Raw genomic sequence first — 13063 nt, 5'->3', positions numbered from 1 at the left:
CCAGTGTGCTTGGAAAGGGGAAAGCTTGTAGCAGAGGCTCACGCACAGGAGAACTCTGAGTAAACAAAGCCTGCAGGGCCAGGTGAGTGCTAAGCTCACCCCAGAGATCTGCATAAATAAAGCCTCCAGCAACAGCAGGCTGACAGCAGCGGGCAGGTGAGCCACAGCCTCAGATACCATTCACAGTACTGTCTCCAGACTCTTTTTTTTTCTCCCGACCTTTGATGAGACAACAACCAAACTACACCTGCATGCTGAAAAACTTATTGAAACTGTATTGCATTTGAACTTGGGACACTTTGTGGGGTTTTTGTTGTTGTTGTTGTTGTTGTATTCTGTTGTTTCGTTTGTTTTGTTTTAGTTTTTTTCCCCTTTGATGAGACAATGACAGAAATACTTTTGAGACACCATCTGCAGGATTGAAGGCTGAGGAACTAACACCAAAATTATTAAGGCTGAAACTTTATTGCATTCGAACTTGGAGATTTTTTTTTCATTTATTTATTTTTTAGTTTTTATTTTTTTTATTTACTATTTTTAATCCTCTCTCTGTCTCTCTGTCTCTCAGCTTACTGTTGATTAGTACACTATCTCTCCCTGTTTATATCTTTGAAACTTTTTTGTTTGTTTGTTTTGTTTTTTCCTACTTGTTTATTTCTTTTTCTCTTTTTCTTCAACTTCTATGCTTTCCATCTCCTCTGACCCTTCCATTCTAAATATCACCATAGTTAATATTACAAGCTAGAAAATACTTAATTGCACACAGTACAGGGACAATAACAACACCAAGTGCAATGACGGGAAGACAGAAAAAACAGGGAAACCAGTTTCCCGACAGCAAAAAATTAGCACAGGAAACAGAAATGGAGAAAACAGATACTCAGATCCAGACTCCAACAAAATGAAGATAAACTATGCCAAAGAACCCAATGAAGCCCATAAGAACAATCTAAAAGAAGAAATACTACAGGCAATCAATGAGAATTTTATAGAGATGATACTGGATATGGTCAACCAAAATATACAGGAGACACTCAAGAAATTCAAGACAACAAAAACAGAGAATTTGAATAAGCACAAGAACAAATAAAAGAAACCATAGAAGCACTGTATAAACACCAAAGAGAAACAAAGAACACAATTAATAAAGAGATAAATGAACTCAGGACAAAAATAGACAACATTAAAGAGGAAGAGCCTCAGGATATGGAAAACCTCAGAAAAAAGAACGAAACAGAATTGCAAAACAAAATGGAAGTTCAATCCAGCAGAATAGAACAAACAGAAGACAGAATCTCAGAACTCGAAGATGAAATGGTAATTAAAGGAAAAACTGAAGAACTATTAGTTAAACAACTCAAGACCTGTGAAAAGAAAATGCAAGAACTCACTGACTCCATCAAAAAACCAAACCTGAGAATCATGGGCATTGAAGAAGGAGAAGAGGTGCAAGCAAATGGGATACATAACATATTCAACAAAATACTAACAGAAAATTTCCCAAATCTAGAGAAATCTATTCCCATACAGATGCAAGAGGCCTCCAGAACACCAAACAGACCAGATCAAAATAGAACTACCCCATGGCATATCATTAAAACAACAAGTTCAGAAACTAGAGAAAGAATATTGAAGGCTGGAAGAGAGAAAAAAACAAATAACATAAAAAGATAAACCCATCAAAATCATAGCAGACTTCTCAACAGAAACATTAAAAGCAAGAAGAGCTTGGGGTCAGATCTTCCGGGCACTGAATGAAAATAACTTCAACCCCAGGATACTCTACCCAGCAACACTTACATTCAAATTAGATGGAGCAATAAAAGTCTTCCATGATAAGCAGAAACTAAAACAATATGTGACCACAAAGCCACCACTACAAAAGATTCTTTAAGGGTTTCTGCACACAAAAAGTGAAACCCAACATAACCATGAAAGGGTAGGCAGCACCAAGCTACAGGAAAAGAAAAAGCAAGAAAGTAGAGAATAACCTCATCTTAGGTACACACAATCAAATCTTCAAACAACTAAGACAACTAAATGACAGGAATCACCACATACCTATCAGTACTAACACTTAATGTTAATGGACTTAATTCCCCCATCAAAAGGCACCGTTTGACGAACTGGATTAAAAAGGAAGATAGAACAATTTGTTGCTTACAGGAGACCCATCTCACTGACAGAAATAAGTATAGGCATAGGATGAAAGGCTGGAAGAAGATTTACCAGCCAATGGCCCCCGAAAACAGACAGGAGTAGCAATACTTATCTTGGACAAAGTAGACTTCAAACCTACATTGATCAAATGAGATAAAGAAGGACATTCCATACTAATAAAAGGGGAAATAGACCAAAAGGAAATAATAATAATCTAATGCACCCAATATCAACGCACCCAATTTCATCAAACATACCCTGAAGGACCTAAAAGCATATATTAACTCCAACACAGTGGCTGTGGGAGACTTTAACACCCCATTATCATCAATAGATAGGTCATCCAAACAAAAAATCAATAAAGATATCCAAGATCTAAAATATACAATAGATCAAATGGACGTACTTGATGTCTACAGAACATTGCATCCAACTTCTACACAATATACATTCTTCTCAGCAGTCCATGGAACCTTCTCCAAAATAGATCATATCCTAGGGAACAAAGCAAGCCTCAGCAAATATAAGAAAACAGAAATTATACCATGCATTCTATCTGATCACAGTGCAATAAAACTGGAACTCAATAACAAAAGTAAAGACAAAAAATATGCAAACAGCTGGAAACTGAGTAACTCATTGCTTAATGAACAGTGGGTCATTGATGAAATAAAAGAGGAAATTTAAAACTTCCTGGAAGTCAATGAAAATGAAAAGACAACCTACCGGAACCTATGGGACACAGCAAAGGCAGTCCTGAGAGGAAAGTTTATAGCCAAGAGTGCATATATTAAAAAGACTGAAAGATCCCAAATAAATGACCTAATGATACATCTCAAACTCCTAGAAAAACAAGAACAAGCAAATCCCAAAACAAATAGAAGGAGAGAAATAATAAAAATAAGAGCTCAAATCAACAAAATAGAAACCAAAAAAACCATACAAAGAATTAATGAAACAAAAATCTGGTTCTTTGAAAAAATAAACAAGATTGACAGACCCCTGGCAAACCTGAATAAAATGAGGAGAGAAAAAACCCAAATTAGTAGAATCAGAAATGCAAAAGGAGAGGTAACAACAAACACCATAGAAGTCCAGGAAAGCATCAGAGACTACTTCGAGAACCTATATTCAAGTAAATTTGAAAATCTTAAAGAAATGGACAGATTTCTAGAGACATATGATCATCCAAAACTGAACCAAGAGGAAATTAATCACCTGAATAGACCTATAACACAAAATGAAATTGAAGCAGCAATCAAGAGTTTCCCTAAAAAGAAAAGTCCAGGACCTGATGGATTCTCTGCTGAATTCTATCAGACCTTTAACGAAGAACTGATACCAACCCCCCTGAAACTGTTCCATGAAATAGAAAAGGAAGAACTGGAACTATTCCCTCTAAAATCAGGAACAAGACAAGGATGCCCATGAACTCCACTCCTATTCAACATAGTACTGGAATTCCTAGCCAGAGCAATTAGGCAAGAAGAAGGAATAAAAAGAATACAAATAGGTACAGAAATTGTCAAAATATCCCTATTTTCAGACAATATGATCCTATACCTTAAAGACCAAAAAAACTGTACTCAAAAGCTCCTAGACACCATCAATAGCTATAGCAAGGTAGCAGGATAATAAATCAACATAGAAAAATCATTAGCATTTCTATACACTAATAATGAACAAACTGAGAAAGAATATGTGAAAACAATTCCATTTAGAATAGCCTCAAAAAAAAATCAAATACCTAGGTGTGAACTTAAAAAAGGATGTGAATGACCTCTATAAGGAAAATTATAAACCTCTGAAGAAAGAGATTGAGGAAGACTATAGAAAGTGGAGAGATCTCCCATGCTCATGGATTGGTAGAATCAATATAGTAAAAATGTCTATACACCCAAAAGTAATCTACATGTTTAATACAATTCCCATCAAAATCCCAATGAAATTCATTAAAGAGATTGAAAAATTTACTGTTAAATTTATATAGAAACACAAGAGGCCACGAATAGCCAAGGCAATACTCAGTCAAAAGAACAATGCTGGAGGTATCACGATACCTGACTTCAAACTATATTACAAAGCAATAACAATAAAAACATCATGGTACTGGCAGAAAAACAGACATGAAGACCAGTGGAACAGAATAGAGGACCCAGATATGAAACCACACAACTATAACCAACTTGTCTTTGACAAAGGAGCTAAAAATATACGATGGAGAAATAGCAACCTCTTCAAAAAAAACTGCTGGGAAAACTGGTTAGCAGTCTGCAAAAAACTGAAACTAGATCCATGTATATCACCCTATACCAATATTAACTCAAAATGGATCAAGGATCTTAATATCAGACCCAAACTCTAAAATTGATGGAGGAAAGAGTAGGAAATACTCTGGAATTAGTAGGTATAGGTAAGAACTTTCTCAACGGAACCCCAGCAGTAGAGCAACTAAGAGATAGCATAGATAAATGGGACTTCATAAAACTAAAAAGCTTCTGCTCAACAAAAGAAATGGTTTCTAAACTGAAGAGAACACCCACAGAGTGGGAGAAAATATTTGCCAGCAACACATCAGACAAAGTACTGATAACCAGAATATATAGGGAACCTAAAAAACTAAATTCTCCCAAAATTAATGAACCAATAAAGAAACGGACAAGTGAACTAAACAAATTTCTCAAAAGAAGAAATTAAAATGGCCAAAAAACACGTGAAAAAATGCTCACCATCTCTAGCAATAAGGGAAATGCCAATAAAAACCACACTAAGATTCCACTTTTCTACTGTTAGAATAGCCATCATTAGCAACACCACTAACAACAGGTGTTGGCAAGGATGCTGGGAAAAATGAACCCTCTTACACTGCTGGTGGGAATGTAAACTAGTACAACCACTCTGAAAAAAAATTTGGAGGCTACTTAAAAATCTAAACATTGATCTACCATATGATCCAGCAATCCATTCTTGAGGATTTACTCAAAAGACTGTGACACAGGTTCCTCCAGAGGCACCTGCACACCCATGTATATTGTAGCCCTATTCAGAATAGCCAAGTTATGGAAACAGCCAAGATGCCCCACTACTGATGAATGGATCAAGAAAATGTGGTATTTATACACAATGGAATTTTATGCAGCCATGAAAAAGAACGAAATGTTATCATTCTCCGATAAATGGATGGAATTGGAGAACATCATTCTGAGTGAGGTTAGCCTGGCTCAAAAGACCAAAAATCGTATGTTCTCCCTCATATGTGGACATTAGATCAAGGGCAAACACAACAAGGGGATTGGACTATGAGCACATGATAAAAGCGAGAGCACACAAGGGAGGGGTGAGGATAGGTAAGACACCTAAAAAACTAGCTAGCATTTGTTGCCCTTAATGCAGAGAAACTAAAGCAGATACCTTAAAGCAACTGAGGCCAATAGGAAAAGGAGACCAGGAACTAGAGAAAAGGTTAGATTAAAAAGAATTAACCTAGAAGGTAACACCCATGCACAGGAAATCAATGTGAGTCAATGCCCTGTATAGCTATCCTTATCTCAACCAGCAAAACCCCTTGTTCCTTCCTATTATTGCTTATACTCTCTCTACAACAAAATTAGAGATAAGGGCAAAATAGTTTCTGCTGGGTATTGAGGGGGGGGAGCGGGAGGGGGTGGAGTGGGTGGTAAGGGAGGGGGTGGGGGCAGGGGGGAGAAATAAACCAAGCCTTGTATGCACATATGAATAATAAAAGAAAAATGAAAAAAAAAAAAACAAAAAAAACAGCATGGTACTTCCACAAAAACAGACATGAAACCAGTGGAACAGAATAGAGGACCCAGATATGAAGCCACACAACTATAAGCAACTTATCTTTGACAAAGGAGCTAAAAATATACGATGGAGAAATAGCAGCCTCTTCAACAAAAACTGCTGGGAAAACTGGTTAGCAGTCTGCAAAAAACTGAAACTAGATCCATGTATATCACCCTATACCAAGATTAACTCAAAATGGATCAAGGATCTTAATATCAGACCTGAAACTCTTACGTTAATACAGGAAAGAGTAGGAAACACTCTGGAATTAGTAGGTATAGAAAAGAACTTTCCCAATGGAACCCCAGCAGCACAGCAACTAAGAGATAGCATAGATAAATGGGACCTCATAAAGCTAAAAAGCTTCTGTTCATCAAAAGAAATGTTCTCTAAACTGAAGAGAACACCCACAGAGTGGGAGAAAATATTTGCCAACTATACATCAGAGAAAGGACTGATAGCTAGAATATTTAGGGAACTTAAAAAACTAAATTCCCCCAAAACTAATGAACCAATAAAGAAATGGGCAAGTGAACTAAACAGAACTTTCTCAAAAGAAGAAATTCAAATAGCCAGAAAACACATGAAAAAATGCTCACCATCTCTAGCAATAAAGGAAATGCAAATTAAAACTACACTAAGATTCCACCTCACCCCTGTTAGAATAGCCATCATCAGCAACACCACCAACAACAGGTGTTGGCGAGGATGCGGGGAAAAAGGAACCCTCTTACACTGTTGGTGGGAATGTAAACTAGTACAACCATTCTGGAAAAAAATTTGGAGGTTACTTAAAAAGCTAGACATCGATCTATCATTTGATCCAGCAATACCACTCTTGGGGATATACCCAAATGACTGTGACACACGTTACTCCAGAGGCACCTGCACACACATGTTTATTGCAGCACTATTCACAATAGCCAAGTTATGGAAACAGCCAAGATGCCCCACCACTGATGAATGGATTAAGAAAATGTGGTATCTATACACAATGGAATTTTATGCAGCCATGAAGAAGAACGAAATGTTATCATTCGCTGGTAAATGGATGGAATTGGAGAACATCATTCTGAATGAGGTTAGCCTGGCCCAAAAGACCAAAAATCGTATGTTCTCCCTCATCTGTGGACATTAGATCAAGGGCAAACACAACAAGGGTACTGGACTTTGAGCACATGATAAAAGCGAGAGCACACAAGGGAGGGGTGAGGATTCGTAAGGCACCTAAAAATCTAGCTAGCATTTGTTGCACTTAACACAGAGAAACTAAAGCAGATACCTTAAAAGCAACTGAGGCCAATAGGAAAAGGGGAATAGGTACTAGAGAAAAGGTTAGATTAAAAAGAATTAACCTAGAAGGTAACACCCACCCACAGGAAATCAATGTGAGTCAACTCCCTGTATAGCTATCCTTATCTCAACCTGCAAAAACCCTTGTTCCTTCCTATTATTGCTTATACTCTCTCTACAACAAAATCAGAAATAAGGGCAAAATAGTTTCTGCTGGGTATTGAGGTGTGGGGAGAGGGTGGGGGTGGAGTGGGTGATAAGGGAGGTGGTGGTGGCAGGGGGGAGAAATGACCCAAGCCTTGTATGCACATATGAATAATAAAAGAAAAAAGGATAAAAAAATCAATGCGAGTCAACTCGCTGTATTGCTATCCTTATCTCAGCTAGTAAAAACTCTTGGTCCTTCCTATTATTGCTTATACTCTGTCTTCAAGGAAATTAGAGATAAGGGCAAAATAGTTTCTGCCAGATATGCAGGGGGTGGGGAGGAGTGTGAGGGGGCGGGGGGTAAGGGAGGTGGTGGGATAAGGGGGTAGAAATGACCCAAATATTGTATGCACAAGTGAATTAAAAAAATTTATAATGATCATCCAAAAAAAAAAAAGAGGCTAAGGGGAGAGGACAGGGTAATGGGTATAGTCATTAAAAAAGCAGTGGAAGGGATTTTTCTAATATTGTAATTGTTCAATATCATGGTTGTACAAGACACATAAACCTGCCTAAGTTGATGTAATCACTTAGAACTTGATGCAAACACACACACACTTGAATCAATGTCAGTTTCCTTCTTGTTTTATTATACTGTAGTTTTGCAAAATGTTATCACTAGCAGACACAGAGCAATATACACAAAGAATTTCTGTATTATTTCTTATAACTCCATGTGAATCTACAATTTCAATTAAATTTCAATTTAAAAATAAAAGGAAAAGCCAGTTTCACTAAAGAATATCATTGATGAAGCAGTAAAATGATTGACTCTATTAAATATCAACACTTGAGTTGCTGTGACTAAGGAAGAAACGCAGATGAAGTACTTCTGCTGCATCCTGAACCTTGTTGGTTTTTTGAAGGAAAAGCACTTCCATAGTTGTTTGAGATAAACCTGTCACTTGAAAATAACTTCCAAATTCACGCAGGATCCCTGGGAAGCTGCGTCTCGGTTGTTTCCGACTGCTTGCTGGACTCTGACGAGAAGCTCGCAGCAGGCCGCCGCCATGGGCAAAGGAGACCCCAACAAGCTGCAGGGCAAGATGTCCTGGTGCGTCTTCATCGTGCAGACGTGCCCGAGGAGCAGAAGAAGAAGCACCCCGACTCCCCTGTCAACTTCGCCGAGTTCTCCAAGAAGTGCTTGGAGAGATGGAAGACCATGTTTGGAAAGGAAAAGTCCAAGTTCTAAGATATGACAAAAAATGACAAGGCCCGCTACCACAGGGCGATGAAAAACTATGTTCCTCCCAAGGGAGATAAGAAAGGGAAGAAGAAAGACCCTAACGCTCCGAGAAGACCACCATCTGCCTTCTTCGTGTTTTGCTCTGAACATCGCCCAAAGATCAAAAGTGAACACCCAGGCCTCTCCATTGGTGATACGGCAAAGAAATTGGGTGAAATGTGGTCTGAACAGTCAGCCAAAGATAAGCAACCATATGAGCAGAAAGTAGATAAACTAAAAGAGAAATATGAAAAGATATTGCTGCATACCATGCCAAGAGCAAAAGTGAAGCAGGAAAGAAGGGCCCTGGCAGGCCAATAGGCTCAAAGAAGAATGAACAAAAAGATGAGGAAGAGGAAGAAGAAGATGAGGAAGAGGAGGAAGAAGATGAGGATGAGGAGGAAGAAGATGAAGATGAAGAATAAATGGCTGTCATATAATGATGTGTGTGGAATGTGTGTGTGCACTCAGGCAATTGTTTTGCTAAGAATGTGAATCCACACTGGTAAATGGATGGAATTGGAGAACATCATTCTGAGTGAGGTTAGCCTGGCCCAAAAGACCAAAAATCGTATGTTCTCCCTCATATGTGGACATTAGATCAAGGGCAAACACAACAATGGGACTGGACTTTGAGCACATGATAAAAGCGAGAGCACACAAGGTAGGGGTGAAGATAGGTAAGACACCTAAAAAATTAGCTAGTATTTGTTGCCCTTAACGCAGAGAAACTAAAGCAGATACCTTAAAAGCCACTGAGGCCAATAGGAGAAGGGGAGCAGGAACTAGAGAAAAGGTTAGACCAAAAATAATTAACCTAGAAGGTAACACACATGCACAGGAAATTAATGTGAGTCAACTCCCTGTATAGCTATACTTATCTCAACTAGCAAAAACCCTTGTTCCTTCCTATTATGGCTTATACTCTCTCTACAACAAAATTAGAAATAAGGGCAAAATAGTTTCTGCTGGGTATTGAGGGGGTTGGGGGGAGAGGGAGGGGGCAGAGTGGGTGGTAAGGGAGGGGGTGGGGACGGGGGAGAAATGACCCAAGCCTTGTATGCACATATGAATAAAAAAAAAAGAATGTGAATCCAAGTGCAGCTCAACATTAGCTTCAATATAAAAACTACACATTTTTGTATAGCTGGTAAAATTCTTTGTAGAGAAAATACTTTTTCTAAATGCAGGTTGTAGCTTTTTGTGGGGCAACTACATACATATGGTTAGATTTTAAAGCTTTTGATGTTAAGTGTTCCTAAATATTTAATGGTTTCTTTAATTTCTTGTATGGTAGTACAGCAAACTTCATAAGAATTAGTACCAGTAGTTAATTTTTTTTTAGGATGTTGCATTTTGTTTTTATTTTTTTTTTAAATTTGTAATAAAATTATGTATATTTAAAAAAAAAAGAAAATAACTTCCAGTGTTTGTTCTCTGTGACAAAATCAAATCAAGAAAAAAATGGAATTTAGGTAAACCAATATTTGCATCTTGAGCTTGACAGCTGTCTAATACTTTAAAGACTTTTTCTGATGAATCTGGTGGTGATATTCATGGATATGATACTTTGATATTTTGTAATGGAATATGTCAACATTTGGAAAATCTACATAGCTTGATGCATCAATATTTTCCAGATAAATAATGCACAGTGTTACAAAAGCATGCATAAGTAAGAGTCATTAAAATTATACAAGAAACCAATGAATTTTAATTTAGTGGTGTATACAATGTTCCTTGATAAGGTTTTCAGATGCCACATTTGCAACTAACCTCTAAAACACTACCAATTGTTGAGTTTTGGTAAAGTGAAAAGAAAAATATCCATATCCATCTGAAAAAAATCATTTAAATACTTCTTTCATTTCCAACTATATACTTTTGTGAAGACAGAATTTTTTATACATTTCAACCAAAACAACATATCACAACAGATCAACTGCAGAAGCGTATGTGAGAACTGAGCTGTCTTCTATTAAGTCCCAGATATTAAAGGGATTTGCAAAAGTAGAAAATAGTGCTGCTCTTGAGTATTTTTATCTTGGAAAATGTAAGTTTTCCTTTAAAATACATCATATTAATATGCAATGTATTGTTATTTTAAAGTAAAATAATTCAAATTTTTGCTTTATCAATAAATTAAACAAAAGTTAAATAAATTTTTTCAGTTTTAATTTCTTCTTTCTTTCTGTCTTTCCCCTTCCTTCCTTCTTTCCTTCCCTCCTTCCTTCCTTCCTCCTTCCATCTTTCCTTTTGGTTTTTTGAGACAGAGACTTGCTGTGTAGCCCAGGCTGATCTTGAACTTACAGTCCTCCTGCCTCCATCTCCTGCATGCTGGAATTACAGGTGTGTACCACCATGCCTGGTTTCTCAGTTGTAACTTCTGATACAAAATATGTGATAGATATTACATAATATGTCAAAGATCTTTAGAGTCTTCAATGTGTAGGGGTCCTGAGACCATAAAATTTGATAACCACCAATGTTGAACTAAAGAAAGTTAGATTCTGAGTAAAAAGGAATGGAACTTGAATCTTAGATTCATTCCTTATGAGCTGGAGATCATAAAAGTTACTCAGCCTCCTGAGCCTTGTTTTGTTGTAAATGAAATTGATGTAATAGTACTACTTTCCTCACAGAATTGAGGTAAATGTGAAATGAATGCAGGGGGGCATTGAACTTATTATCAGTCCCAAAGTAAGTGTTTGTTAGGTGTTGGTCCTATAATTCCACTTACATAATCGTGATTGTGGGTTTATGATCATGGGTTCACTATTGACTCCTTACAGAAATACTAATGGGGATACTTTTAAGGTTCTTAAAATTCATGTTTACCTTTTCAGGATGGAACACCTCTGCAGGCATTTGTGGCTGAAGTTGCAGAACAGATAGTTGGCATTGCAGTGATCAGAAATGAAATGGTAAATTGTGAAATGGCTGTTAGTTTTCTTGCTTGTGACTTTTTATATCATGAGTTAGCACACAGACTCGTTTGACATTTTAAATTTACTTAGTTAATGTGAATACCTCCTTTTCCTGAAGTATATAGTCATCCATCAGCCTGCCTCCCACTTGACAGCCTTTCATGACTCCATTTTTTTTCAGTTCAAAATGTATGGAATATTACAAAGAATATATGAAAACATTCTAACCAAGGTTATTCCATCACCAAAAACTAATTGCACTGTTCTCTTCAAAGGATTACTCCTGTAGTCATTCATTCTTTTTAACATTCTTTCTTATACCTGATTATGTGTAGTGTGTGTGTGTGTGTGTGTGTTGTCAAGTGGACATGACATTTTTAATATTTTCCTAAATGTACAGTTATTCCAAAGTATTTATTACTGAGTAGTCCATTCTTTCCCTACTGGTTTAAAAGCTGCTTTTGTATTTATTAAATTTCCATATTACTGTGTCAATTTTTAAGTTCTATTCTATTCCATAGATATCTACTGCTTTAAGATATGCTTTGATATCTAGAGGGGAGTCTTCTCTCATTTGTCTCCTTTTTCTAAATTTTCTTGTATATTTCTCTTTCAGATGAACCTTGTAATACTTCTTATAGTTTATTTATGCCCGTGTGGATTTTGTAGAACAATTAAGGAAAAATTTACATTAAAATATTAAGACTGTCCTTCCAGGAACATGGCTTTTTGCATCGTTTTATTCTTTGAACTGTGTTTTGGTTTTGGTGGTACTGGGGTTTGAATAAGGGCCTTGCATTTTCTAGGCAGGCAATCTACCACTTGAACCACACCCCCAGTCTTTTTTGCTTTAACTAAATTTTTGGAATAGCATCTCATGTTTATGTCCAGGTGGCCTGGACCACAATCCTCCTATTTATACTTCCCAGGTAGTTGGTATGACAGATGTGCTCTACCACACCCAGCTTTTATTGGTTGAGATAGGGGGTCTCATGAAGTATTTGTCTGGGCTGGCCTTAAACCACAATCTTCCTGATCTCAGTCTCCCAAGTAGCTAGAATTACAGGCTTGTTTCACTATACTTCGGTTCTTCAGAAAAGGGTTTATTTTATTTTATTTTTTACCAGTACTGGGGTTTGAACTCAAGGCCTACACCTTGAGCCACTCCAACAGCCTTTTTTTTTTGTGTGTGATAGGTTATTTTTGAAATAGGGTCTCACTAACTAATTGCCTGAGCTGGCTTTAAACTATGATCCTCCTGATCTCTGCCTCCTGAGTAGCTAGGATTATAGGTGTGAGCTGTCTCATGACTATTTTCATGCATGATTTTGTGCCATTAATATGGTTTGGATGGTTTAAGTGTGTCCCCCAAAGATTTATGTGTTGGAAGCTTGTCCCCCATATGGCAATGTTAAGAAGTGGTGGGATCTTTAAGAGGTGAGCC

At 37.2% G+C, this 13063-nt stretch overlaps 1 protein-coding gene and 1 pseudogene across 4 annotated transcripts in view; both read left to right on the top strand.

Moving 5' to 3' along the window:
- Cfap61 (cilia and flagella associated protein 61) overlaps window positions 1-13063 on the top strand; it is a 310679-nt gene that overhangs the window by 113517 nt on the left and 184099 nt on the right. For all 4 annotated transcript variants that reach the window (XM_074074242.1, XM_074074241.1, XM_074074243.1 and 1 more), the window contains one exon: window positions 11539-11616. In XM_074074242.1, coding sequence (XP_073930343.1) covers window positions 11539-11616 — 78 coding nt within the window. The remainder of the gene's footprint in view (window positions 1-11538; window positions 11617-13063) is intronic.
- Window positions 8288-9460, top strand: LOC109678753 (high mobility group protein B2 pseudogene; annotated as a pseudogene).

Source organism: Castor canadensis, chromosome 5 (assembly GCF_047511655.1).
Source record: "Castor canadensis chromosome 5, mCasCan1.hap1v2, whole genome shotgun sequence".
In the NCBI taxonomy this organism is placed as follows: Eukaryota; Metazoa; Chordata; class Mammalia; order Rodentia; family Castoridae; genus Castor; species Castor canadensis.
Note: the sequence above shows the minus strand (reverse complement) of the source record. Positions and strands in the feature narration are given on the sequence as shown.